At 31.9% G+C, this 26,726-nt stretch overlaps 1 protein-coding gene across 1 annotated transcript in view; it reads right to left on the reverse strand.

Annotated features, from left to right (window-relative positions):
* The window catches only part of LOC140452084 (A-type potassium channel modulatory protein KCNIP2-like), a 294,909-nt gene extending 269,291 nt beyond the window's left edge, over positions 1 to 25,618 (reverse strand). The window contains exon 1 of the mRNA XM_072546140.1: positions 25,468 to 25,618. Within this exon, the coding sequence (XP_072402241.1) occupies positions 25,468 to 25,471 (4 nt within the window). The 5' untranslated portion in view covers positions 25,472 to 25,618. The remainder of the gene's footprint in view (positions 1 to 25,467) is intronic.
* Between the last annotated feature and the right edge of the window lie 1,108 nt (positions 25,619 to 26,726).

Below are 26,726 nucleotides of genomic sequence, written 5' to 3' on the forward strand. Positions count from 1 at the left end.
CTGTCAACGTATCCAATAATACCAATTATATTATACTCACAGACTCTCTACAAGTTCTGTATAATCAATCCAATATGTCTACCTAAATAATCGTTTGGTCATCAAGATAAAAAAAGATGTTCATACAGCTCAACTGAATAAAAAATATTATATTCTTGTGGATACCATCCCATATTGAAGTTCAAGGAAATGAAGAGAAAACTAGTGATAGTGAGGATTGTACTGAAACATTTACGAGTGCGGACGTGAAAGCTGCGGTCAAATGTAAAGTGCGATATATGTGGAAGGAAAAGTGGAAAGTGTCATGGGCCAAGCTACGCGATAGTAAAAAAACCGATAAAACCCTGGCCCACATTACCAAGAAGTCGGAGAGACCAGGTAATAATAACGCAACTCCATCTGGGTTATACCCGATTAAATAATAGCTATGTGTTTTCCAACAAACAAGAACCAAGATGTGACAAATGTGAAGAAAAGTTAACAATCAAACATATTTTAGAGAAATCTCCAGCATTAACGCCAAAGCGCATGTTGTAAAATATACCCAACAAACTAAGGATATTTTAGGTCTACAGTACAAAATGTCAAACCTGAAAAGTTTCCTAACTTCAATTAACATTCTAAAGTCTATCTAAATATATAAATGTAATCTTCTTCTTCATGTGCCTAGCTCGATTATCGAGCGTTGGCTATCAAATTGGCTATAGTAATTTTGTTGACGGCAGCTCGGAAAAGAGACGCAGAGGATCTGTTAAACCAATCTCTCAGGTTTCTAAGCCATGACGTTCTTCTTCGACCTGGTCCTCTTCTTCCGTCTACCTTGCTTTGTATTATTAAATGGAGTATATCATATCTCTCTGGGTAACTTTTCCCATCCGATGCAAAACAACTTCGTTACAAACTCTATCCACCCAACTTACTCGTAAGATTCTCTGTTACATCCAGATTTCAAAGGCTTCTTCCAGTTTCTTTGGAAGTGTATCCGTCAAAGTCCAACCTTTGACACTATACAAAAGAGTAGAGAACACATAATATCTCACTAATCTAATTTTCAGACTTAAAGTAGTATTGTTTCCACATAACAGTTTCTTCATCTTAAAGAATGCAGCTCTGGCCTTCTCTATCCGTATTCTAATTTCTTTGCTCATGTCCCAGTTCTCATTTAGATTATATCCAAGGTAAGTGATACTGTTAGTTCTCTCCAGTTGTTCACCATAAGCTGTTACCACTTCCGCTTGTATTGGCGTTTTACTGACGACCATCACCTTTGCCTTTGCGGTGTTTAATGTAATGTAATAAATCTAATACAAATTATTATTTGCTACTATTGTTTCGCTAATAGCTAATTTGGCGGATGCGATTTTGTTATAAAAAAGTACATATCGTTAATTTGTGTAAACCTAGAGATTCATTGATATAAATCCCATAATAAATTGCTAGATTGTTAAAAATGAGTTGGACTATTTAAGAAAAATCTTACCAATACTCACGACACAGAAAAGAATGGAAGACAGTCTTTCATTTTAGAAAAAAATGTGCAGCAACTTGAAAAAAATTTATGAGACCCTAAAGTGCCATATTGCAAAAAATACTATTATTATACGTTATTTGACTGGTGACAATATAAAAGAAAGTAAGGTTTCCATAATTTTCGAAAAAAAAACTTAGATGTGTAACAAAAAAAGTATATTTTCTAATAATTTGCACAATTTTATATCGCCAATAATGCTGTATAATAATTAGTTATAAATATTGGCAAAAAAAGCCTACAATTCCTATTATTGAATCGTACAAATACGTAAGGATACAACTTAGTAAGGACATTTCGACTTCAAGAGAATTACCATGTTTTAAAATAGAATTAGAACACTTGGACAGCATAAAAGTAGGATATCTTAGAGACTACTCAGAATTTCCACAATATATCCGGAATAGCATGTTCCAAGCTGACATAAAGTCTATGTTCCCTAATTATTCATATATTTTTCGGATGCATCTAAATCAGATTTAAAGGTTACATCTGCCTTTTACGATCCAGATCGAAAATTTAGTACAGTAGTAGATCTAAATATTAAAACCTCGATATATACCGCTGAATTAATAGCGATATTAGAAGCACTTAAATATATTAGTAATTTCTCAAGATCAAAATCTAATTACGGTATATTCTCTGATAGTAAAAGTTCAATACAAAAAATTGAAAATATTTTTAAATATAACAATATTGGATTTAATTATGTGTTATCTGAAATTATAAACCTGGTGGGTACAATAAAATTAAGAGGATCTAATGTAATGTTTTGTTGGATAAAAGCTCATTGTGGAATATCAAATAATGAAATAGTAGATAAAATTGCTAAATATAATGAACCATCTAAAGAATCAGAATATAAATGTGTAATTGAAGATCTAAATTCTCATCTAAGGAAAAAAATGATAAATTCATGGCAAACAATGTACAATTTATCCAACAAAGGATTATATTATAAAGATATAAAACCAAAAATACAGTCCTCAACGTGGTTCAAAAACTCAAATTTTAATAAAGATATGATTAGAATACTATGTAGAATAAGATTTAACCATGCTCTGTCTCCGTTACATAAATTTAGAATTAATTTAACCGAAACTCCATTTTGCGAATGTGGCGAAGAAGGCTCAATTGAGCATTTAGTTTTAAATTGCTCATTAAATATACGATGTATAAACCAATTTATAATAAAAATATACGAGTATATCAATAAGGAAAAAATTAGTATTAAAAGACCTTTTAATTTATCAGATTTAATAAAAACCAATAACTTGCATATATATGAAATAATTTTTCGCCACATACGTGAAATAAAATTGAATTTCTAAATGTATTATGGTAACAGTGTATATATTTCAAACATAAAAAGTTAGTTATATAAGTCCTTTGTTTTAACCCAGTTGTTAACCTTTTTATCCGTGGTCTAATTTTGTGTTGTGCAAATCGCCTTGATAGACCCCTAGGCGTATGTAATAAATCAGCAAAACCATATATTTTCCTTTTCCTTCCAGTAAAAAAAAATTAAGAAATAAAAATAATAATAAAAAAAAAATAAAAAAAAATAAAATAAAAAAAAAATAAAAAAAAAATAAAATAAATAAAAAAAAATATAATGATAATAAAAAAAAAATTTAACGTAGGTACGTACTTATATGTAAGTCAATAGAAGATAAGATTTTATTGTTGTTACGGGTTCTTTCTATGACAATTGTTAAAAAAAAATTAATTAATAACTCAAAACATAATAGGCTAATAGATTATGTCTCTAGTCATAAAATGAAACTACACACACATAGTTATAAAACACAGATTGTTTAGGAATGCTAGCTTTCAAAATGATAGTTAAAGAATAATGTATAATCTCAGTGATAAAAAAAATATCTACTATTATGCTGCAGCAAACCTTGTCCACTGCTTGTTAAAGAAAAAAGTTGCAGGTTCTAGGAACAGAACTCAACAAATCCAACTTTAACGTCCTCGAAGACAAATTGCCGCGTAACCGCTGGATACGTGGCGTAATTCAGCAGACTTAAGAGTGTGAAAGGCGAGTTTCGAGAGTCTAAAAACTGAAATAACTCGGTTAAGAAAAATATACTGATAAAATTCTCATCAACTAAGCATGGAGGTTGGATCGATTAGCTTCCAAATGACTTCGTCATTTGGAAAAAATCTATTTTTTTAAAATTTTCGAAAATCTGCCTAGAATGCTGATATACGACAAAACATGCAACGGAAATGGAAAGTGAACATCTTTAAAGACTACGGAACAAAGAATGAGATGTTATAAAAGATCAGAAAAGAATTGTGATTGTTTTTTTTTGTAGCGAAATAACTGGAAATTATTATTAAATGTCCAAAGATATAAAAGTGAAAAGTGGAGTTTCCGTAGTGGTTCATAAATATTTTAAAGGGTATTAAAAATTGACAAGAAACTAACAAACAAATTAAATTATTTAAATTCAATAAAAATGGTCTGATAAGTGTTCGTCAAAAGTTAATAATATTGCTAGTATTCCAGTAAAACGCTTCAAACTGCTTCTGAAATAAATGGAATATTGTACGAATTTTTAGCATATCTATGAAAGAAACTGTTCCATCAATATATTAGAAACCAAATTAAAGAGTAGAGACGCCTAAGGAAGATATGGCAAAATACAAGACAATACAATAGTACCACACAAAAACTCCTGCGTTGAAAAACTTTTGCGTTGAAAATTTTCTTCTAAGTTTAATGGCAAGAACAGATACCGATTATTCACTTTGGAAAGCCACCAGAAAATTAAAACAAGCCACTAAAAACATCCCATTATTAAAAAACCCGGCTCATATGGGCGAGAACAGATCAAGAAAAAGCAGAGACATTTGGAAAATATCTTGGAGAAGTTTTTTAACCTCTACCCTCTGTAAGTGCTGAAGAAGATAAAGATATTTACGAAAGTCTAGCAACAATTCAACAGCCAGATGAGCAAATTAAACCAGTATAAAAAATAGAAGTGAAGAGTGCTATTAAATATTGATTAAAAACCAAAAAAGCTTTAGGTTATGACCTTTTAACAGGAAGTATCTTAACAGATTACTAAAGGCGCGTTTTCACGGGTCGATCTAGGTTGAACGATTTGGATCGTTCGAGCATAATTCGATCTGTGTGGAAAGCAAAAAGGTTTACACGACAGGCGATGAATGTTAAATTAATTGTGGTACAAAATGGCGTCACGTGAAATTATTAATGTAGGTGTGCAATTAACTTGCTGTGCAATTTGGGAAGAAATTGCTAAATCAAACAAAAAGAACAAAAAACGAACGTGGTGGACTCGACCGTGGATTGTGAGACGAAATACCCATGGTGCATCACAAATCCTGCTCCAAGAAATAGTTGTGGAAGATCCAGAGGCTTATAGAAATCATCTAAGAATGTTTAATGCTCATTTTAGAGAACTTTAACAAAAAACTGCTGAGACAAGTCAAAAAAACGATACAAATATGCGTGAAGCATTACCAGCAGGGCTAAAATTGCAAATAGCTCTTCGATTTCTAGCCACTGGAGACAGCTATGTGTAAATGATTTATTAAGGACTTGTACAACAAAATGAATGTTTTTAAAAATAAAAAAAAGTATTATCTACCTACCATGTTTGATTGGCTTTTTCTGCCTCCCATCGTTACTGTTCCCAGAAAACTATCAGCATGTTTAAGCCAAATTAGTCCGGTACATATAAGTCGTCAGGTCCAGAGCCACCCTTTAGTGATTTTAATACTTTGCTCAATTCACGATTGTATGTTGTTCTAATATATTGGGTTTATTCATATGTTGTAGAATTGCTTGCAATGCCTCTCGCCTTGCTTGTAGATTGCGATAAAGCTCGGTTTGTGGATTCCATAATACATTATAGTTTTGATAAGCATCCAAAAATCTTGCCATGCCTGCATCTGACCATTTTTCAGTCATTTTTTCCAAAAATTACAGCTTGTAGTACTAAAAACAACAACTTTATACACGCTAGAAGTACTCTACTCGGCTTTCGGTACGTTGTGTTTCCGTTCGACCAGGTGTTTACACATTCGATTCCAGTCGTTCGACATCGATTCGGCGACAATCGCCCGTCAAAAGTAGACAGTCTTTCTACTTCCGTCGAATCGACTCACTCCGCCGAACGGCCAAGTCGATTTATGGTTTACATATTCAATTTGCTTTCGATTTCATAATCGACCTAAATCGTTCAATCCAGATCGACCCGTGAAAACGCGCCTTTATTCTCAACAGATTGTTGGATAGGTCAAAATTGACGAAATAAATCTAAAACGTTATATCACATAAAAACTTTTATCAATCATCAACTTTTGTTCGAGTTTGACTCAACATTTTGAGTTTTTTATCAAAGTTAATTAATTTTTTTCAGTTAAAAAAACGTTTCTTGGCTTCTTTCAGATGCTCCTGAAGATGCTATAGGAAGTGAAAGTACTTAGGCAAGATTTAATTAATAAACTGTGCTCGATATCTGCCTTTAGTTTGATCAAAGTATTTTAAAAGGGTTACCAGATAAAGGAATATATATAATAACTCAACTTTTCAATGCTAAGGCGACATACCTCTCATCGTCTTATTAGTCTCTTACCGGGAATTGTTAAGCTATTTGAGAAGCTAATTAGCGACAAGACTTATGAAGATAATACCTGATAATAATCTTTTCCCGGATCATCAGTTTGCTTCCAGAGAGAAACATTCAACAATAGAACAAGTACATAGAGTCATTGAAATAGCGAATAAAACTTTTGAGGAAAAAATAATGCACTGCACTATTTCTTGATGTCAGTCGAGTCTGGTTTCGGTCTTGGCTAAAGTTCGTGCTCAGCCGGTTATGCACATTTAACGCTTGCCGACAGTGACGTCAGAATGGACTTTGACCGTCTGTTTCAAGTGCCCATCCTCTGAATATTTATGATATTGTCCTTCTTCTACAGCAAAATTAAAGTGTTTTGTGCATTTATAAATTTTGTGCAATATAAATAAGTTTTACTCTAGACGCTGTATGGAATATCATCTTAAGAGTTTAATTTTATTAATTAAAGTTTTAAAAATTTGGATTCAAACGGTCAATTTTAATGTCAGTGTTAAAATGTAATTTTGAAACTGTTTCCCCGGCACTAAATGCCATTCTGCGAAACTGACTAAAGTTTCAAAGGAAAACATTGGATTTTCACTGTCTATTCTAATTAAAATTTTTCTCGATGGCTCTATATCATTTTAAGAAAACTCTGAAATACAATCTTTTCGAAATAAAAATCTTGTTACAACACGCTGGGCTATTGTATACAAAAAAATGTTCCAGAACATAACAAGACAGTTAACGACTTTTTGCGCACTATTTGCTACCCTCCGCTGGATTTAATGAAAATTCTGCTCCAAAGCTTAGTTCTAATAGAAGCAGCGTCCTAACGAGCTCCGATAAACTTTTGAAAACGATTATATTTGTGATTTATTACCACAGATTCAATAATTGTGTAGCAATCATATCAGTGGGTATATAAATCTTTATTTAGACCTCTAATAATTATTATATTGTAGAATATTATGTAAATATGTGTTTAAAAACCAATTTGAATTAAACAGGACTAATACTTAGTTATATTATTTAGATTTCCATCCCTAGTAGCTTTTAAACGCTTATATGAATGATTATTTTATTGCTTTTTTTGTCTAGTCCTCTATGGATCGACTTTCTAATTTGTAAATATCTTTTTATCGCGAATCAACAGGTCGCGATCAACTATTTTCTATCACGAATTACCCGTGTTTGATTATCCTCGTCTTTACATCAAAATTTTTACAGATATCTTAGAATATTACCTCTTAATTTGATGCTGAATCTTCTTGAACAAATATTTCGATGCAACGATAAACAGGATGACGAAGTAGACATGAACAGAAGCAATCCAAGAAAACTTGAAAATTAACCTGATCAAATACTGTAAAAACATCAAGAAAACGTAAACTCCCATAAAACTGCAATATACTGCCTCATAACTGAAGAGTGAACGCACAAAAAATTGCCATAATAATATTAACAAACATAAGAAATGGAGCTTTTAGTAGTAGTTTTTCCACGTACCTCTATCCAAAGTCTTAAAAGTTTTACTCCCTAGGGAGTAAAAGTAATGTAAAAAGTATAAAAAGAGTAAAAATAAAAATTTGATGACATGGTATGTCATATGAAATAACTTATTGACGCTCTATACTATATATGCCCAAACTCTCTAGTAATATCAAAACAAAAGTCATTGCAGCCTGGAGATTTTCCCTTTTTAGTTTTCATCTGACCTCTTTTATATGATTTTCTGAAACTTATCATTCTAATATGTATTTGTCTGCCTCTGTATTTACTAGAGGTTTTGATGGAGGTGGTATGTTACTTGCTAGAGATTTTCCTACATGTCCAAAGTATTGATTTGATTAATTAGATATGTCCTTAGCTCTATTGAATGAAGAATTATGACATTGTACGAAATATGTGCGTGCCTCTGATAATGTATTTGAGAAATATCTTTTTTGCTTTAGCCACTGCATCAATTAACTCTCTTTTGTGCAGATTTATAGGCATCTTGCAGGATCTTGTTATTTGAAAACTGATTATGCTTTCTCGAGTGGAAATCTCGTTTTAAAAAAAAGGTCACTATAATGTAATATTAATCCAAGATGCACTGTTTTGTCGAAAACGATTTTTGTACTAAGGCTTTTTAAGTAAATTCTGGTGATTTCGTCACACAATGAATTGGTTTTATTCCACATTGGATTTCCCAGAGTGTTTATTTGACTTATAAACTGCTCTCTGTTTATATTTGTTACTGTATAAAATTTCTCGGTAGAGTTACGTGATGAATTTTTCAATTTTAATAACTGGATTTGGTGATCACCTAAACTCTATCTACTACATAAAGCTTAACATTATAATGTAAAATGTTCGTCCCATCATTATCATTCTGGCTTAACAACCTTGCGTGGGTAATAGCATCCTCGAGAATTTTTCTCCAGTCATCCCTATCCATCTCCTTCCTCCGTCAAACACGTATTCCCATATTTCTCAGGTCTTCATCGATGTTGTCAAGAAACCTTGTTCTTGTTCTAGGTCTTTCTCTTCTTCTCTGAGCAATGGGTCTATCAAGGAGCATTTTCTAGCTGGGTCTATTTTTCCACCCGCATTCGATGCCCTATCTACCTTAGACGTATAGCCTATAAAGTTCGATGTTGTATCGTCTTCTCCACACTACTGTCATTCATTGCTCCATAGATTCGCCTTAGTACTTTTCGTTCGAAACATCCTAACATATTTTCATTACTTTTTGTTAGAGTCCAGGTCTCTGAACCATATGTTAGGACTGGGTGCACTATTGATTTGTAGGGTTTTATTTTTGTATTTCTCGATATAATTGTGGCCGTGCAAATTCTGTGGTTTATATAAAAAAAAATTTGTTAAAATCCTTTATAAAAGGTATATAAATAAAAAACCCAATCGGGCTATGTCATGAAGACAAAACGTTTTCAGAATCCATATTCCATCATCAGTGTCCTAAAAAGTAAGTATATAACCACTTTAATTAAAAAGAACGTGAAGTTTAAATTTTGACCAAGGTTAATACAAAATCTCTCAGTGGGAACAGATGAAATATGTGACCTAGTCTTGGAAGACGACAAAATCAAAGGCGTGCAATCCTGCAAATATTTGGGGGTCATTTTCAACAAGAAGGGAAATAGCGCAGATGAAATCAGGGAAAGAATAAACAAGGGCAGAGCAGCGACCCGTGCCTTAAACTCTCTTCTCTGGCAAAAAACAATTCGACGAGAAACCAAAAAACACATTTACGGTAGTATAGTCCAAAGTATTACACTTTACGGTTCGGAAGTATGGGACGTCACCAAAGCTAATAGAAATAAACTTTTGACGACAGAAATGGATTATCTGAGACGAAGCTGCGGTAGATCGAAACTGGAGAGAGTTAGAAACGAACAAATAAGAAACGAAATGAAAATGGAGAGAAATATCAATGATGACATAGAAAGAAAACAATTAATCTGGTTCGGACATGTTAAAAGAATGCCAGAGTACAGATGGCCTAGGAGAGTACTGGAATGGATCCCTCCTGAAAGAAGAAAGAGAGGACGACCACGGAGAAGTTGGCGCAACGATATTGATGAAGCAATGGCGGCAAGAGACTTGGAAGAGGCAACTGCATATGACAGAAAAAGATGGAAATTGGGGGCGGAGAAGCGGCGACAGCCGTAATAAATCCGTTATTATATATTATATATATATATATATATATAATACAAAATGTGGTTAATACTTACTAGGTGTACATGTTTTGAGCCACTAAATATCTGGGTAAAAACCCGTTAAAAGTATTCCAATATTCCAATCATTGGGGAGGGATTTCTGTGTCCACATTTCTTTTATAAGCTGCTGTAATGCCATTATGGTATCGTGGCCACCTTCTTTATATAGTTCAGTTGGGAATTATCTATTTTGTGCATTGTGTGTTTGTCGCTGCAATTCTAACACTATTCTCCGTAGATTGTTAGTTTGATGTTAAATGTAGACGTTAATTTATGGCTAGGAATTTTACAAATTAAACATTGTAAAATGTACTGTGATATCCAGTTATAGGAGAAATGTAATGGGATTGGCTTGAAAGATTTATAAAACATATTTGGACAAGGAGAAACATCCTGCATATTACAAACATGGTCGATGATTTCGCTATTTGCAAACACCTACAGGTGTGAACAGCTTTGTAGTCGAATAAAGCATACTAAATCTCGAATGATAACACGAATCACTGATGAGAATTTGGAAAACTGTTTGTCGGTAGCAACAACATTAATCGATATCAACATTGATGCACTAGTTCTGAGAAATAAAATTAGACGTTTTACTAAAAATTATTATATTTTGTCTATTTTTAATTCTCATTATTTTTTGTATGTAACTTTAATCTAATAAATATGTTTGATTCTCATTTTTGTTAAATCTTCGTCTAAAAACAGTTATTTCTTGTTTGCTTGTACTTTTGAATAATAAAAAAATTGTGCGACTCGCTAGCAAATCTCATCTCTAAAATTTGGTCCGTCTGCTGAAATTGTTAGCCACCCAACACTTAGACTGAAGATTATCGAGATCTTCTGCATAAATCGACAAAGACAGTCATACTCGAATACATATATAAGACAATCACTTTTTGATTGTTAAAGAATTTATCAGTCTGAAATAAATACAATTTTTGATCCAGTATTAAGTTGGGTTTTTGACTAAATAATTTTCATTTTTATAATCAGAAATTGTCTTTGTTTTTATATCATGGAAACATTTTTTTTATTAAAAAGAAACATTGCCACATCCACCAACAGGTTATTAGCGACGTTACTCAGTAAACAAAACTTTAAATCTGATACAAAATATTAATTGACCTTAGGTAATTTAATAAGATTTTTACGTGACAGTTTTCTCCTAATAAATCTGGTAGAGTATTTGGTATATTGTTTATTGAACGTTCTCTATGGTATTCTGGACACTCAATTAACAAATGGAAGAGGCGTAGCACATAGGTCGCACAGGGGGCGTTCACTGGCTGAAAGTATATGTCCTATACGTAGACGCGTTAGAACCGTTTGAATAAATTGTGTACTATAGTTTATTTTTATGAACGAGAGAGTAATTAGCATAATTTTAACTGGTAGCTCCGACCACTCCATGGGCGTGCTCAAGATTAATTGAAAAATTACTTTGAATAATTGTAAAAAATAAATGAATTATTTCAGTGTTATAAAGTGTTATGTGTATGTAAACAAAAGTGACCTCTTTTATCACACACTATATTAGAACTGACTGGCCTACATTAAAAAGGGTTTTAAAAAATTCACATTTTTTTTAATTTTTAAAAATTACAAAAGAGAAAAAGAGTTTTTAAAACCGTCTAAGGTATGTTAAATAGATGAATAAAAATATTAATATAAAACTTACAGCTACTTGTTACAAATCCAAATCAGATTCAGAAGATGAACTTTCAGAACCAAGATTTATAATAACTGGCTCGATCATTTTATCAGTAATATTGTCCAGCTTCCACATTTTTTCCTCTTCTTTAATAGTGTGATTTACTGCCTTTTCCCAGTTTTCAGGTTTTACATTATTTACGGCCTTCAAAAACAACTGTTTAACATCATGAATTTTAAAAGTGGTATTTTTTCTTGGAACTTCACTCTTTATCTGTGCCCATACCAGTTCAATCGGGTTTAATTCACAATGATATGGTGGGGATCTAAGTACTGTCATTCCACGATTTTTGGCAATTTCATCAATTTCGTATTTTTTAAATTTTTCTTTATGAAGGGCACACAACGAATAAAGTTCCTTTCTTATAGATCTGGGATGGTACGTAATATTTTTTAAACTCAGCCAATTCTGCAAGTCTTTTTTTAACCACTTGGTTGTGGGCAGTCCTTCTATAAGTCTGGAGTGATAACTTGCATTATCCATTACTATTACACAGTTCTTAGGAAGAAGATCTATCATTTGTTCGAACCATTCTTGAAAGACATCAGCGTTCATGTCTTCATGGTAGTCACCGGTACGAGTTGATTCAAAAGTTAATAAACCACCTTCAACAAAACCGTCTGAACTGCCAATGTGTACTATTATCAGCCTGCGTCCCTTTCCTGATGGTGGGTTTAAACCAGTAGATAAGTTATTTACAAAAGCGTGCCTTTGACTTGTAACAGTTTCATCCTGCCAAAATTTATTTGGTGTATGACCCACGTTGATCCATGTTTCATCAAGATAAAATATTTTTCTTTTTTGGTTTCTCATTTCCTTTATGGTTCTTAGAAAATGTCTTCTCCATATGACAATATCGCTTCTTTCTAATAAAATAGACTTTCTGGGATTCTTTTTCCAGTGGAAGCCTATTTCTTTTAAAAGTTTCCATAACGTACTTCGACTCATTTCTGAGTAATCCTTATCATCTCGAACTGAGACAAGAACTTTATCCAATGTTGGAAATTCTTGTCTAAAGAAGAATTCATGCACTTTCCGTCGAAGTCCTTCTTTAAAATGATATTCTATTTGAAATTTTGGTTTCCCTGGAGCATTACGTGGCATTTGAAAACTACCACATTTCTCTTCTTTAATAACTCTGTAAATCGTAGATTTCCCAACACCAAGTGTACTGCTAACTAACTCAACGGTCTCATCAACACTTTCACATAAACGTTTGTCTGTAAATGATTTAAAACAATTAAATATTAATGTTTTTTCATTAACTGTTAGAGGACCAATTTTTCGGCGTTTACACGGCACTTCCAAATTTTCCATAACACTAGTATACACAATAAACTGCACCTTGCAACTGAAGTACCTACTTTTAGTGAACTGTTAAGAATTTTGAATACGCCACTTGGACCTTCCTATATACAAAATGGAAAAACCCACTATCACATTTTCTGTGGAATAAGTTTAGAAGGTAATTAACTAGTCAATTACTGTCGTAGATTCCTGGAATTAAACAATTAAATGTTTGATTGTTGAAACCCTTACTTCGTGGAATGCACTTATTTCAGATAAAATAAAACGTTTTATTTTATCTAAAGAATTAAACTTTATTTTGCAAATAGGTAGGTACTTATTAAACTTTTATTGGTTATATATAACCAATAAAATAAACATCTTACATTTCTTGCAAATTCATTAGTACCTGTTAACCTCCATCACTCCGACACTGGCAACCTTATTTAGGGATTAGTAACCCTCATAACTATTGTATTCTATCCTGCTCCAACCTTTATACCTGGTGGTCATACTCAATTTAAAATTGTTTTCCTATATACTTCTGTAAACTTGTTGACAAATATCTGTTTTTCATTTAGTCACCCGTATCAACAGTTTAGGGATTTGCATACATAATTTATTGTTTTATTACTCTCTCCTACATAAAAATACACTATAGCACTAGTTTTCCACTGTCGTGTATCTGGTTTTAGCCATCTTAATTTAGATTGCGATAGAAACCATTCGCGCTGCCACTGACCAATCACTTTTTGTTTAAAAAACGTTTTGAGATCTTTACATAAACTCTCACGCACTAATTCTGCACTACTGTCTGCCTCTTCATTGCCGATAATTCCTATATACGATGGGATCCATATAAATTTAGGAGTTATGTGGTTCTCTTGGGCGATTTGTAGTTCAGTTTTTATTAGTTACTCCAATGGCTGTTTAGGATACAGATGCTGTATTGCAAGAAGAGAGCTGAGAGAGTCGGTGAGAAACAGAGGTTTTGAAATTCTTGAGAGGTTTGCATAGGAAACATTTTTTATTTTCCTAAAAACGCCTTTTTTGTGTGAGAACTGTGATTAAAAGTTAAAGCACAAATAAATATGTTTATCAAATTAAAATAATTCCATATTTTATGCTAGCAAACGTGACACGTTTTCTATTAGCAGTTAATTAAAACTAAACTTGACTTAATACGTTTATATTCTTAACATTTATAATAGCACACAAGTCCTGCCAAAAAAACAGGTGGAGAATTGCAAAGTACATCTCTTGTCTATCTTGATCTATTTCTTGTAGTTCCACCCCTGTATACGGAATATTAAAGCATACAAATTTATATAAATATTTATCTAATGTTTATCTAGCAAATTTGACACAAAAATTATTATTTAATGCTCGTTTTTAAATATCAAATTTTTTGGCTGCATACCCAACACAATGTTCTCTTTAAAAAATAATTATTTTGCTCTATTTGCTCTCCGTTATGATTAATTGATAGGGTAGTTTTATACAGAATAAATGTACTGCATTGTTAATGGGTTATGGTTTTGGCTGTATCGGCAAAATATACAACATGTATGCAACAATATTTAACAATATACAAATTAATAGTAAAAAAATATTCCCTTTTGTACCTCAGTTTAAATGTTTTACAAATAAATTTAACCGTTAACTGTCAACGGTACTTTAAAGAGCATACCCTAAAAAGCCAAACCCCTATTTTATTTTGAAAATATCAAAATAATTCATACAAATTAAATTCTATTATATTTGTTGCCGTAGAGTTGGGTGACTTGACTATAATTTTGACTTCAATTTTTAATTCAGTAATACCTGCCATACTGAATAATCTATCACAAAACAAAAAAGATGGTATTATGCCACTTTTGGCAAAGAATAGAACTTATATAAGATATTTTTGAAAAATTAAAAAAAAAAGTACAAAAAAAAAATAAAAACCGTGTTCCTTAAGTTATCCTGCCTGTTTGGTGACAGACAAAAATAAGCAAAAATCAGTGTAAACGACAAGTAAAACTGTTCTATAGGTGACTTGACATCAAATTTAACTTTTAAAAAAATCTGTAACTATTTGTACGGGGTCAAATAATTTTTGAGACCACTTACTCAAAACGTTTATTCTGACAAAATACAAAAACAACAAATTAAAATATTTTCAAACAGTTTACATTATATTAGACTTAAATCTTAGTTAACAATATACTTATTATTGTAGTTACCTAACCTATTTGTTTATAAAACATTATCAGTTTCAACCAAATCTGTCAAAAGTTTGAAACGTTCTCGGCGAAGAAGGTGTGGAGCTGGAAGACGAACGGCTTCATTTCTGTTCATCATCGATTCGTCTATTACGTCAGGATATGAAAAAAATGTTTCTTTGTTGCCCATATTTTTTCGTAAGAATTTGACTCGAATGTGCTCTTCATCTATGACTTGGCAGATTTCTCCAACGTATTTTACAAGCAGTTTTTCTGTATTAAAGTTCACGAGAATAAACTCTCCACATTGAAATGAATCTGATTTCACAGGTTCTTTATTTTGCTTGTCTTCTTTATTTTGCTCTTGATTTCGCATTTGTAAATTATTATCTTCGGGCTCAGTATCGCTGACCTCTTCTTTCTCGGTCTCGTCTTCCAGATCTATTTCACTTTCAGAATAAAGTTCGTATTTATTGGACTTTCGTGACTTGGATTATCTTTAACACTTCTCTTTTGATTAGGTAGTCTTACTTCCACCCTTGTGTCGTCTGGTTTTTGTGCTTCTAAATCTTCTACAGAGATGCTCTCCCCTGGAGCAACATTAAGCTTCTTCCGTCTATCGGATATAGTTGGCAATTTCCCCAACAGGCCCACCTTGAAAAGGGATTCGTTTTAAAACAGATTCTCGGTCGAAAACACCTAGTTCTACTAATGTTGCTTTCAGTAGACCTGGAAATCGATTTTTCCTTATAGGGCCAGGTTGTGTTTGCTTACATTTAGTCAAAACAGATCTCCATTTACCCTTCAGTGGTCTAAAATACCAAACATCCAGCGGTTGCGTTAGATGAGTGCTATTGGGCGGTAAAAGAACAAAGCTAATATTATTATTTTTTCACTCTTGTATGACAGTGATGGAAATATGGCTGGATTCTTCAAGTTTTTTTAAATAAGGGAGCATAATCAATTTAAATTAGTCTTCGAATAATTGTAGATCAAACCATCCCGATTTGCTCCGATTGTAACGAGAGTTTTCAGGACCATTTTCTGTCCATGTAGACCACAGCTGATCTGCCTTATATACAATATAAGGTGGCTACATAAATCCATAGCTCGTGATCCACTAACGGAAAACATCACACTCATCGAAGATTTGGTGTGGTCCACAATTTTTTCCGCATGTTGAGTTGCAGGTCGAACAACAACTTTGGTTCGTTCAGGATCATCGGTGAAACATGTTTCATCGTAATTACGATATTTTCATCAGGAATGTCTTTTAAAGTAACAGCCAACTTATCAAAATATTCTCTTAAAACGTCAATAGAAATCGCAGAACGACTTCGCTTTATATTTTCTGAGAGGCGAATGGATAAGTCACTATGACGAGTAATAAATGCGTATTACCAACTAATATCCGGTCTGTTGTCGGGGAAAGATCATAATCTTCGTCCTTGTCTGTTTATATAATTTCGAACGAGATCTTTAATATTGTCTTTATCTAAGGAAAATTCCCCCTCCGCAGCAAATAAAATAGAATCTTTTAAAACCACTTCCTCCTCCTTTGTCAATGAAGTCTGGCATCCATAAGGTTTAACTCCTCCCTTCTCTGTGATTTTGTGCTATTTGTTGACAATTTTGGTGATACGCCTGATGTTGTCAGCCCAACGTGCAGGTGGTCTTCCTCTACTACGTTTGTCTGCTCTTGGCCTCCAATGTGTAATTTTGCTCGTCTATCGTCCATTGGTCAAATACTTTTCATTTGAGGCTAATTGGTATGTTGGTCCTAAGTGTGTCTCGCAGTTTTCCAAAGGATGTCCACACTAAAGTAATTGGTCTTTGGATTTCGCATATCTGGTTATCCCTGCTGATTCTTATTTCACGACCCAAATACCTATATTTTTCTACCAGTTCTACCACTTTGTTTTGAATAGTTAAATGGTTATTACGAACCATATTTGTTATAAACTTAGTTTTGGTCAAGTTCATTCTGAGGCCCACTTTCGAACATGCAAAGTCCAATTCATTTAACATACTGTGGCGTCTCCTAAATTATCTGTGATAAGAATCATGTCATCTGCGAAACGGAGATGGTTAAGTTTTTCGCCGTCTATTATTACTCCTCCGTGGTCCAATTGACCATCTTACAGGCATACTCTAATACCGTTATGAATAATTTCATAGCTTAATTATATAGCATATCAAAAGTCATGACTTTTTTACCTTTTATTCAGTATTTTTAGGAGCCAAATAAAATAAATATGTACAACTTTTTACAAGTAAATATAATAGGTCATCATTAGACTTCGGCAAATATGCATATTGCATATTTTGCATATTGTGCATATTTTATGCAAATATTTCATATTTTGGCATATTTGTATAAAAGTTTGCATAAAGTGCATAAAAGTTCAGATTTTTATACTGTATTTGAAAATTTTTAAACATACCAATTTATTTCAATTCTTGTATAAAATTTTGTAGTCATTTTAATCAAGAAATGATCTAAGTACGTAATCTCTACAGGTACAAAACATTTACAATTTCAAAGAAGATCAATTTAAGTAGCCCTCAACATTCTTAGAAAGTCTCGGTCACTGAGGCATTCAGTTATTGGATAATCGCTAAGGGTTCGCTCATTTGCATTTTATGATCTAATCCCCAAATCTATCTACAATTTATTGTATCTTAACAGCAGGTAAACGGCTAATAGTTTTGTTCCTAATTTAGGGATTTTCCAAAATCTCCCAGTTTATTGAATTAGGTACCTAAACATTTCTAATTTAATGCTCAGATTTGTAAATCATTTTTGTTTTGATATTCAAAGCGTAAACACTCGTTGTGCGTAACAAAAAGGAAGATTGTGATTTTATAATGCCTAAAACAACCAGTGCTTCAACTTGGGTTAAACCTTATAAAGAGCTGTCTATGGATATGGGAAAAATCTACTGTTCAGTCTGTGGCAAAATTGTAAGTATCTAATAGTTTCTATTAAATATCTAATATTTCATACATACAGGATGTTTCCAAATGACACTTACAACGTTTGACTGTAGATACTTCTCGAAAAATTGAACAAAACGATATAGTTAATGAGGGGTCAAACTTATTTACTTTTCGAGATACAGGGTGTTAAAATTAAAAAAAATTAAATTCTTTTAGTTAATAACAACAATAACTTTAAAACCAATAAACGTATTTACTTGAAATTTAGTACTCGTAGGTTGTTTTTAAATGAAAAATAGCTTCCTTTAGTGAGAAAAAATTGTCCATGGTACAATACAATGGTGTGTATTTAGAAAAATTTTTCACCTTTACTTTTTTTTATGAAGTCAGCTATTCTAAAACACAATTATTTTTATTGTAATTGAATTAACAAAAACAAACTTTTGTTGAATTTTAAAATAAGTTATATGATGTACTAATGGTTAGTAACAAAAACTAATTTGTGGATTAATACTGCATTTAAAACACTTAGCGAGTGTTTTTTTTCCAAACCAGTTATTTGATTAACCAAAAACACCTTGTATATTTTTATATTTTAAAGGTTGGGTTAAAATAAAGGTTTTTATTTTTATTTATAGATAGCATGTGAGAAGAAATTTCAGATAGACCAACATGTGAGAACTGCTTCACACATTGCAAAAAAAGGAAAAATAGGAGGAAAACATCAAACTTCAATGGCTAAATGTTTCCAATCTACTTCAAAAAAATTAGATGAGCAAGAAACTTTTAATGAAGACTTGTGTCGCGCATTAGTGTCTGCAAACATACCGCTTTCAAAATTAGCAAATGTAAATTTTAGTTCGTTTCTAAAAAAATATTGCAAACTTAATGTTCCAAGTGATCGGTCTCTAAGAAGAAATAATGTGAACGGGCTATACTCGTCGGTGTTAATTAATATTAAGGAAGAAATTGCAGATAATTATTTTTACATATCTGTAGACGAAACCACTGATTCCTCAGGAAAGTATATTGCTCATTAATTGATTGGTGTTCTTAAAGAAGATACCTTACCAAAATCTCATCTTATTTCATGCCAGCAACTTGAGAAAACAAATGCTTTAACAATTTCGCGTTTTATACAAGAAACATTAGCAACTTTTTTTCTTCCGACAACTATTCCTTCTAATAAATTACTGCTTATTTTATCGGATGCTGCTCCTTATATGGTGAAAGCAGGACAAAATTTAAAAATATTTTTCCCAGATTTAATACATGTTACTTGTGTAGCGCATGGATTAAACAGAGTTGCAGAGGAAATACGAAAAAAGTTTCCTCTTGTAAATACCATGATATCACGTGTCAAAAAAGTATTTCTTAAATCTCCTATAAGAATTCAACTTTATAAAGAAATGCTACCTAACATTCCTCTTCCACCACAACCTATTTTAACGCGATGGGGAACATCCTTAGAAGCAGCTAATTTTTATGCAGATCATTTTGTTAAAATAAAGAACATAATTGATACGTTAACAGATGAAAGTTCCCAATCTCTTTTGGATTCTAAACAAACTTTTCAGAGTAACTTGCTTCAACAAGAACTTTCATTTATAAAATCAAATTTTAGTTTTGTTCAAAAAACAATTACTCAGTTAGAATCACCAAAACTGTCATTGTTCGAAAGTACAGCATTAATAAAAGAATTTGCGTCATGTTGTCGGAACGTTAGAGGTAATATTGGAAAAGATATTTTAAAAAAATTTGAAACTACTATGGAAAAAAATAAAGGTTACCATATTCTTTCTGAAGTAGTCAGTGTTCTAGCTGGAAATATTTCGGAAACAATTAATTTAGAACCAAATGTTTTGGTTAGTTTGAAAAATGCTCCCGTTACATCAGTTGATGTTGAACGAAGTTTTTCCATATATAAATATATGTACTCAGACAGAAGCCACAAGTTTTTGTTAGAAAATTTTGAACACCACTTGGTCATTTATTGTTACCATAATTCTAAATAAGTTTATTCATACTTAAAAATGATGTAGTTACTTAAAATAAATGTAAATCTTAATGAATAGTAGGAAATATTTAGTTATGTACACTTTTTTTTTTTTTAAATAAAATTGTTACTATTTTACGATTTTTTTATTTATTTTTATGCATATTTTGTAAAATATTTGCATATTTTCGGGTAAACACGTGCATATTTATGCGCATATTTTCTACATTTTTATTTGCATATTTGCCGAAGTCTAGTCATCATTGTAGAATACTTTAGAAATAATTTTAAAGTTTGAGCATTTACCTAATAGGTGGCAACAGCAGTTCCAAAAATAATTGCCTGCTCTGTCAAGTCACCTAACTTTACCGCACATAAAAACATCAATTTAATCAAATTACTATATTTTTATTCTTCGATTTCAGGGACGGTACTCCTAAGTACCTTTGAGAAAAAGTGCCATATTATGTCAAAAAATGGGAAAAGTTGACATATTGTATAACGGACTCTCGTCGTCCCGTAATGGACCCTTCCAACTATTTCGTGTCGCTAGTTTCATGACGACCGCCTCTGTATTTTGCAATAGAAATAAAGTAATACAACGTCACTATAAAAGCTTCCCTTCAATAGGAACATCTGTTATCTTTTTTCCACACGGAAATATAGTTAGATATAGTATTAAATTATTTCACATAGATTAATTATTAAATTTTAATGTTATAAAAAATAATCATTAATTTCAGGTGTGAAATGTCAAATAAGTCTACTTTTTAATTAACAAATATAGTTGTGCTGCATACATTATGAAATCAACAAACAAAACATCGTTTGTACATAAACAAATGGTGTATGAACATTCACCTAATACCAACAAACAGATATTAATATCTTACTATAAGGTATTTCACTATTAATAAAGCAATATATTCATAGAATGTCCGAGAATACTGTTTCCAGTCATTTTTAAAAAATAAACATGTGCTGAAATATAGCTCTCCAAAATACGTTATTTATGTACCGTTTTTATCCACACTTTTTTATTTTGTATTTTAAATTACAGTTTTTTCACAAACCTTCATAATATATCTGCAATCTGATGTTGTTTATAGGAGTCTTGTCTATATTAAAAATCACAATTTTGTACTACAAAATCGAAAGTTATAAGAGAGATATAGGAAGTCGATAGGGAATTTACCTGTATTAAAAGCCATATTTTTCATTAAAAATTCGAAAGTTAATTCTCATAAAGTTTCAATCTGAGCGCCTACTCCAAATATGATTTTCTCTGACAGCTCGTTATACACTATCTTAAAACGTATTTTTAAAGGGTATATGCTCTGAAAGTTATTAACACTTAATACAATATTTTAACAAATGAACTCAATTCCCATTTGTTTTGTATTAATTGGTGGCCAGGCCAAATTTTCGTTGACACACGCAATAAATTCATTATCCAATTCAAATCAAATTGGCAAGAATATTATTCTCGCCACAATGGGAAAAATGAAACCGGATTATATTCATTTCGTCCGTTTTGTTTCGGCATGTTATAGAATGATAGTGATTACGATTTAATTATTATATCAATATTTGATAGGCCCTCCGCACATGCACAAAGGTTTAAGGATTAACAAGTGCCTAGAATTGTGTTATACTTGTCTAAATTAGCAAATGTAGCTTGATAACGAAATAAAAAAGAGCTTGAGGGGCCATCGAACACTAGGCAGAAGCGAAGCTTCTACCGATTGGTATACAGGGTGTTCCATTATTAATTGTAAATATTTTAACTGTAGATTACTGGGCTCAAAATATTAGGATTTAACCCAAATATCTTAAATAAGATCTGGCTCCTTACTGAGTTACAGGGTAGAGTTTTATTTAAAAATTTAAAAACTATTTGTACCGTAGAACGGGGTGACTTTGTTATTTTCCGTATTTTCTAATGTAACTTTTGAATGAGTCATCCCAAAAATTTGGAAAAGTCGCCATTGGGATGCATTTTATGTTTATTTAATTTAAATTGATAGTATATATGTTTTTAAATTAAGGATTTTCTCAAAAAAAAAAATAAAAAAGTGTATATCAAAGTCACCCATTGATGTGGAGTCACTTTGATACCCCCTTTTGAAATAGCTTAGCCGATGCATAAAAGCTATAGTAATATCAATGTCAGCCCATTTTTTAATCGATCAAGCCAATTTTTAGATATTTCAATTTTAATTTGGGAGGTGACTTTAGAATTTTCTGATTCTAGAAGTAGCTAATACTTTATTGAGATAAAAAACATTTTAGCAAATTAGTAAAACAATATAAAATAGTAAAAAAAGTCAAAAGAATATATTATGAAAGGCAAACAAAATAAGTTATTTTTCTTTAACATCAACTCTGCCAGGAAATATGCATTTCGTTGCTGTTTCATGTTTTCAACCGATGGGGTCTTCAGAATTGCTAAGATATCAGCGAAAGGAGCATTCAAAACGTCGGTCTCCACAACTTTAAAATGTTTATGGTTTTATCCAGTGATTTAAGTCCAATGAATTCGTATTCGTCAAAAGGTAATTTCTCTTGTATCTTTCCGTCATATACGTAATTTATACATTTTCGTTTACCTACATAATTTTTACAAGTACATAAGTTCCAACATTCAATTCAGCAAGAGATGGTTTTGTATTCATCTCATCTTCATGTGATTGGTTCCCCACAGAATCTTCATTTTTAATTTCATTTTCACTTTCACTGGTATAGCTGTTTAATTCGCTATTGGAGGAGCTGTCATCCGCCGTTATATGTCGACTTTTACCGGGTTGGATATTAAGTTTTTTTTACTTCGACGTTTACTAACCTCTATTTTGAACTTCTTATTAATCAAATAGTCTGTGAGGCTGTCCTTAATCAGAGGTTCTACATAAACAACATCATGGTAGATTGGTGCAATTTTACTCAAGACTTTATTTGGATCGAAAGGAACCATGCCACAAGCCTAGAACCCATTCTTCAAAACTCTCTTAATTGCACTTTCTTCACAGTCTCCACGTTTGTGCTCAGTCTTTGCAATTGTCTGATCCATTAATTCCAACACTACTACAACAAGGAGAGTCCTGTGGACCCCCTAATGTCCATGCATCCCACATTATTAGTGATTTGCTCTGAATATTCGGTCCCTCTTCTATATAGCAATCTTCTTTTCCTGGATCATCACTAACGTTGGTTTCATCGTAATTGAAAACGTGCGATGGAGGGCAATTTGAGAGAGTTGTTCTTAAATTATTGAAATATGATTCTATCGTTTCTTTTGTGACACCTGCCCGAGCTCTAGTAATGTTAGACGCAAGTCGTTCAGAGATTTGCTGACTATGCCTCTCTAAAAAATGGGTTACCCAGTCGTTACCAGGACTTACACCGTTTTTAAATTTGGAAATAATTCTTCCAGTTCTTTCTAAATAAATCTTAGTGAAAAGTTGTACATCTAACGTCGATAATGGAAATATCCAATCGGCACATTTGACAATGCAGGACACGATTGATTTTTCCTTCAGCGCCGACAACGCAGTTTGGCCCCCTGGTTTCGTCCCATGCTTCCCTTTGTATTTATTATATAAAGTACCATACGAAATTTTGAATCTTTTTGAAGGGGCTTTAACAGAGAAGTTTTCGTTTACTATTTGAAGCAGAGCATGTTCAAGAGTTCATACCAAAATCTGGTATAGAGACTTTGAAGTGGCCATCAAAATCAGCTGATTTGTCACCTATCGAACATGGCGGGATATGGTAGGTCGAAACCTAAATCGATTGCCACGTCATCCAGCAAACTTAGATGACCTGTGGCATGACCTAAGAAAAATCTGGATAAGTATTCAGCAATATGATATAGACCACTTAATTCGATCAATACCCTATAGAGTAACCGAGTGTATAAAAAATCAAGAAGAAGCCAACTACTTATTAATTTTTTGAGGAAAATTACGTTCCAAATTTGTTTATAATATTATTAAATAATATATAAAGAATATCATAATATATACTTCCATAAATAAATAATTTAAAAAATAATTGTCCTTCTAGGACATTCATTTTTTTTGCCATCAATATACAACATTAAATGAGTATGGTGCATGATCAAAACTATTTTCAGAGATAATCTATTACAAAGAAGAAGAGGGATCAAATTAAGAGGAATATTTAAACAATGTAACTTTTCTAAAAAATGTGTTGTTTATAGAAGAATCCACTTTCACTACAAATAGAATCGCACTATTACAAAATTGAAGCTACTGCACAGCAGATAATCTCCGTTGGTAAACTGTAAAATTAAACTAATGAAAGCCAGTATTCTCAATGTCACAATCAATTTCTGGTGTGGTATATATACATACGAGCGAATTATTGGTTCTTCTCTGAGAAAAAGAAGAACTCAAAGAACTAGAATTTTTAAACACCGACTTGTGATGTGGACATGGAGAAACAGCAGTCAAAAAGTATGGAATGATGCTAAAGTAAAACAACAGCTAAAGTTTGGGCTAATTATGTAAAGCACAAAGAAAAATTGATACAAGCTGGTTGGACAAACCTGATCATATACGACGCAGTAAAAACACTAGTTATAAATCTAGCAGACAATACAGATGACAAGAAGTCCTCCAAAGTCCTTTGTTAATTATTGAGTTGTTAACAATAAAGGTTCTTAATTATAAATGCCTTTCCCAATTTTACATGTGTACGTAATTTGTTTTTTCTGTTGTTTTTTCACTTATTAATGTTATAACTAGTTCATAATCTCATTTTGATATTCTGATGAAATAAAGAAATTTTCCTAAAGTTTAGCAATCAAAAAATTTACTAAAAAGGCCCTTTACAAGAGCTACAAAAAATTCTCAGACCTAAAATATAATAGCATCTATTATCTTAATATAAATTAAATAGAAATTATCATATGAAAATAATAAACCGATGGAATTCGTGAGAAGTACAGAAGAAAACATTGTACCTCAAATACAATAGAAAAGTTTTATATTTAAATTGGAATATACAGACTGAAAAATAAAAAAAGGAGAATGAATTTTTTATAAAATAATAATTATTATCATAATCTTGATAGCTAGCTGAAATTGACAATAGACGAATTGATTAATTATGTTATTTGTTATAATACTAATATAATATAAAAATATTACAGTACCCATAAAATAAAATTTTTATTGGTTATTCCATTCCAGTTATTTGTTTTTAGGAAGATTTTACTTCTTAATATAAATATTTTATTATTTAAACACATGTCTTTTACTTTATAAAAATTGTTTTAAATAAAAATATATTTAAAAGTTTTAAATATATTTTTTCCCGCGTAAATTTAAATCAGTTAAATTATTTAACTTTCCTATTATCAATCAAATACCGATACAAATCAGCACAGCATATTGCAACAGTTTTAAAATTTAGTTTCAGTCAAAAATCATCAAAACTTACCCATTGCTCCATTGAACTCACGTCCTTCTCACAAAATTCGAACTCAGTAGCTGCACCACTCTCTATCTAACCAGAATATAAACGAAGACTGAAGTTATCCTGCTGTTTTCAGTGAACACTAACTTGGAAACGCGCGCAGCGGAGTTCGCATATATGGGGAACCTTTTGCGTTTTTCCAGACTAGGAAAATTATGTATTTAATAAGTTTTACGGGAAACCTGGAAAATTTGAAATAAATAAAATTAATGATATAGATTAAATTAAAAGAATCTGTAAAAATCAGATGATAGAGGTAATACACAAATACTGTAGGTACAGAATTATATCGAAAAAAAGATATACCAATGAAAGATATTAAAAGGTTACAAATAAACAAATAAGGTTATTGCTAACTAACGGCTGTAATACAAAACGCTGCTTAGGAATCTACTCCTATAAGTAAAAAGTGTAATTCTGAAGACAACAATGTGCCATTACATATTAAACAAATTCAAGCCGAAAAAAAAAGAAAGTGCGTGCGAAATGGCAATGTTCCCGAAATCCCTCAATAAGACACAGCTAAATAGACTAACACACGCACTAAAACAAGCTCGTAATGATACCTTCAAGTTTTATATTAACAATATCTCTCTAGATGACCACTCTATATGGATAGCAACTAAAAAATTCAAGAAACCGACACTACCAATTCCTCCAATAAGAAAACCTGATAAACGTTGGGAGCAGACTGACAATGAAAAAGCTAATGTATTTTAACAGTAAAACATGACAAATTAATGACTCTAATGCAAGAAATTGGAATTGACAACAAAGATCTTAGAATTATCAGAAACATTTACTACAATCAAACGGCCAAAATCAAAATAGAAGACCAGTTAACTGATAAAATTGCAATAGAACGTGGAGTACGACAGGGCTGTATTTTGTCTCCATTGTTGTTCAACATTTATTCTGAATGGGTATTTAAGGAAGCTTTAGACGGTTGTGCGAAAGGAATACTAATAAACGGTGAATGGTTGAATAACATTAGATATGCAGATGACACTATAGTTTTTGTCGATAATCTGAATGACTTACAGATATTAACAAATCGCATAACAGAAGTCAGCAACAGATACGGACTAGCTCTTAACATAAAGAAAACCAAATTTATGACAATTAGTAAAAAACCAATACTAAACGCTCAACTTACAATCAACCAACAGAATATCGAAAGAGTCGAGCAATATACATATCTAGGCACCAATTTAAATAGCCAA

The sequence above is a fragment of the Diabrotica undecimpunctata genome, chromosome 10, assembly GCF_040954645.1.
Source record: "Diabrotica undecimpunctata isolate CICGRU chromosome 10, icDiaUnde3, whole genome shotgun sequence".
Lineage (NCBI taxonomy): Eukaryota > Metazoa > Arthropoda > Insecta > Coleoptera > Chrysomelidae > Diabrotica > Diabrotica undecimpunctata.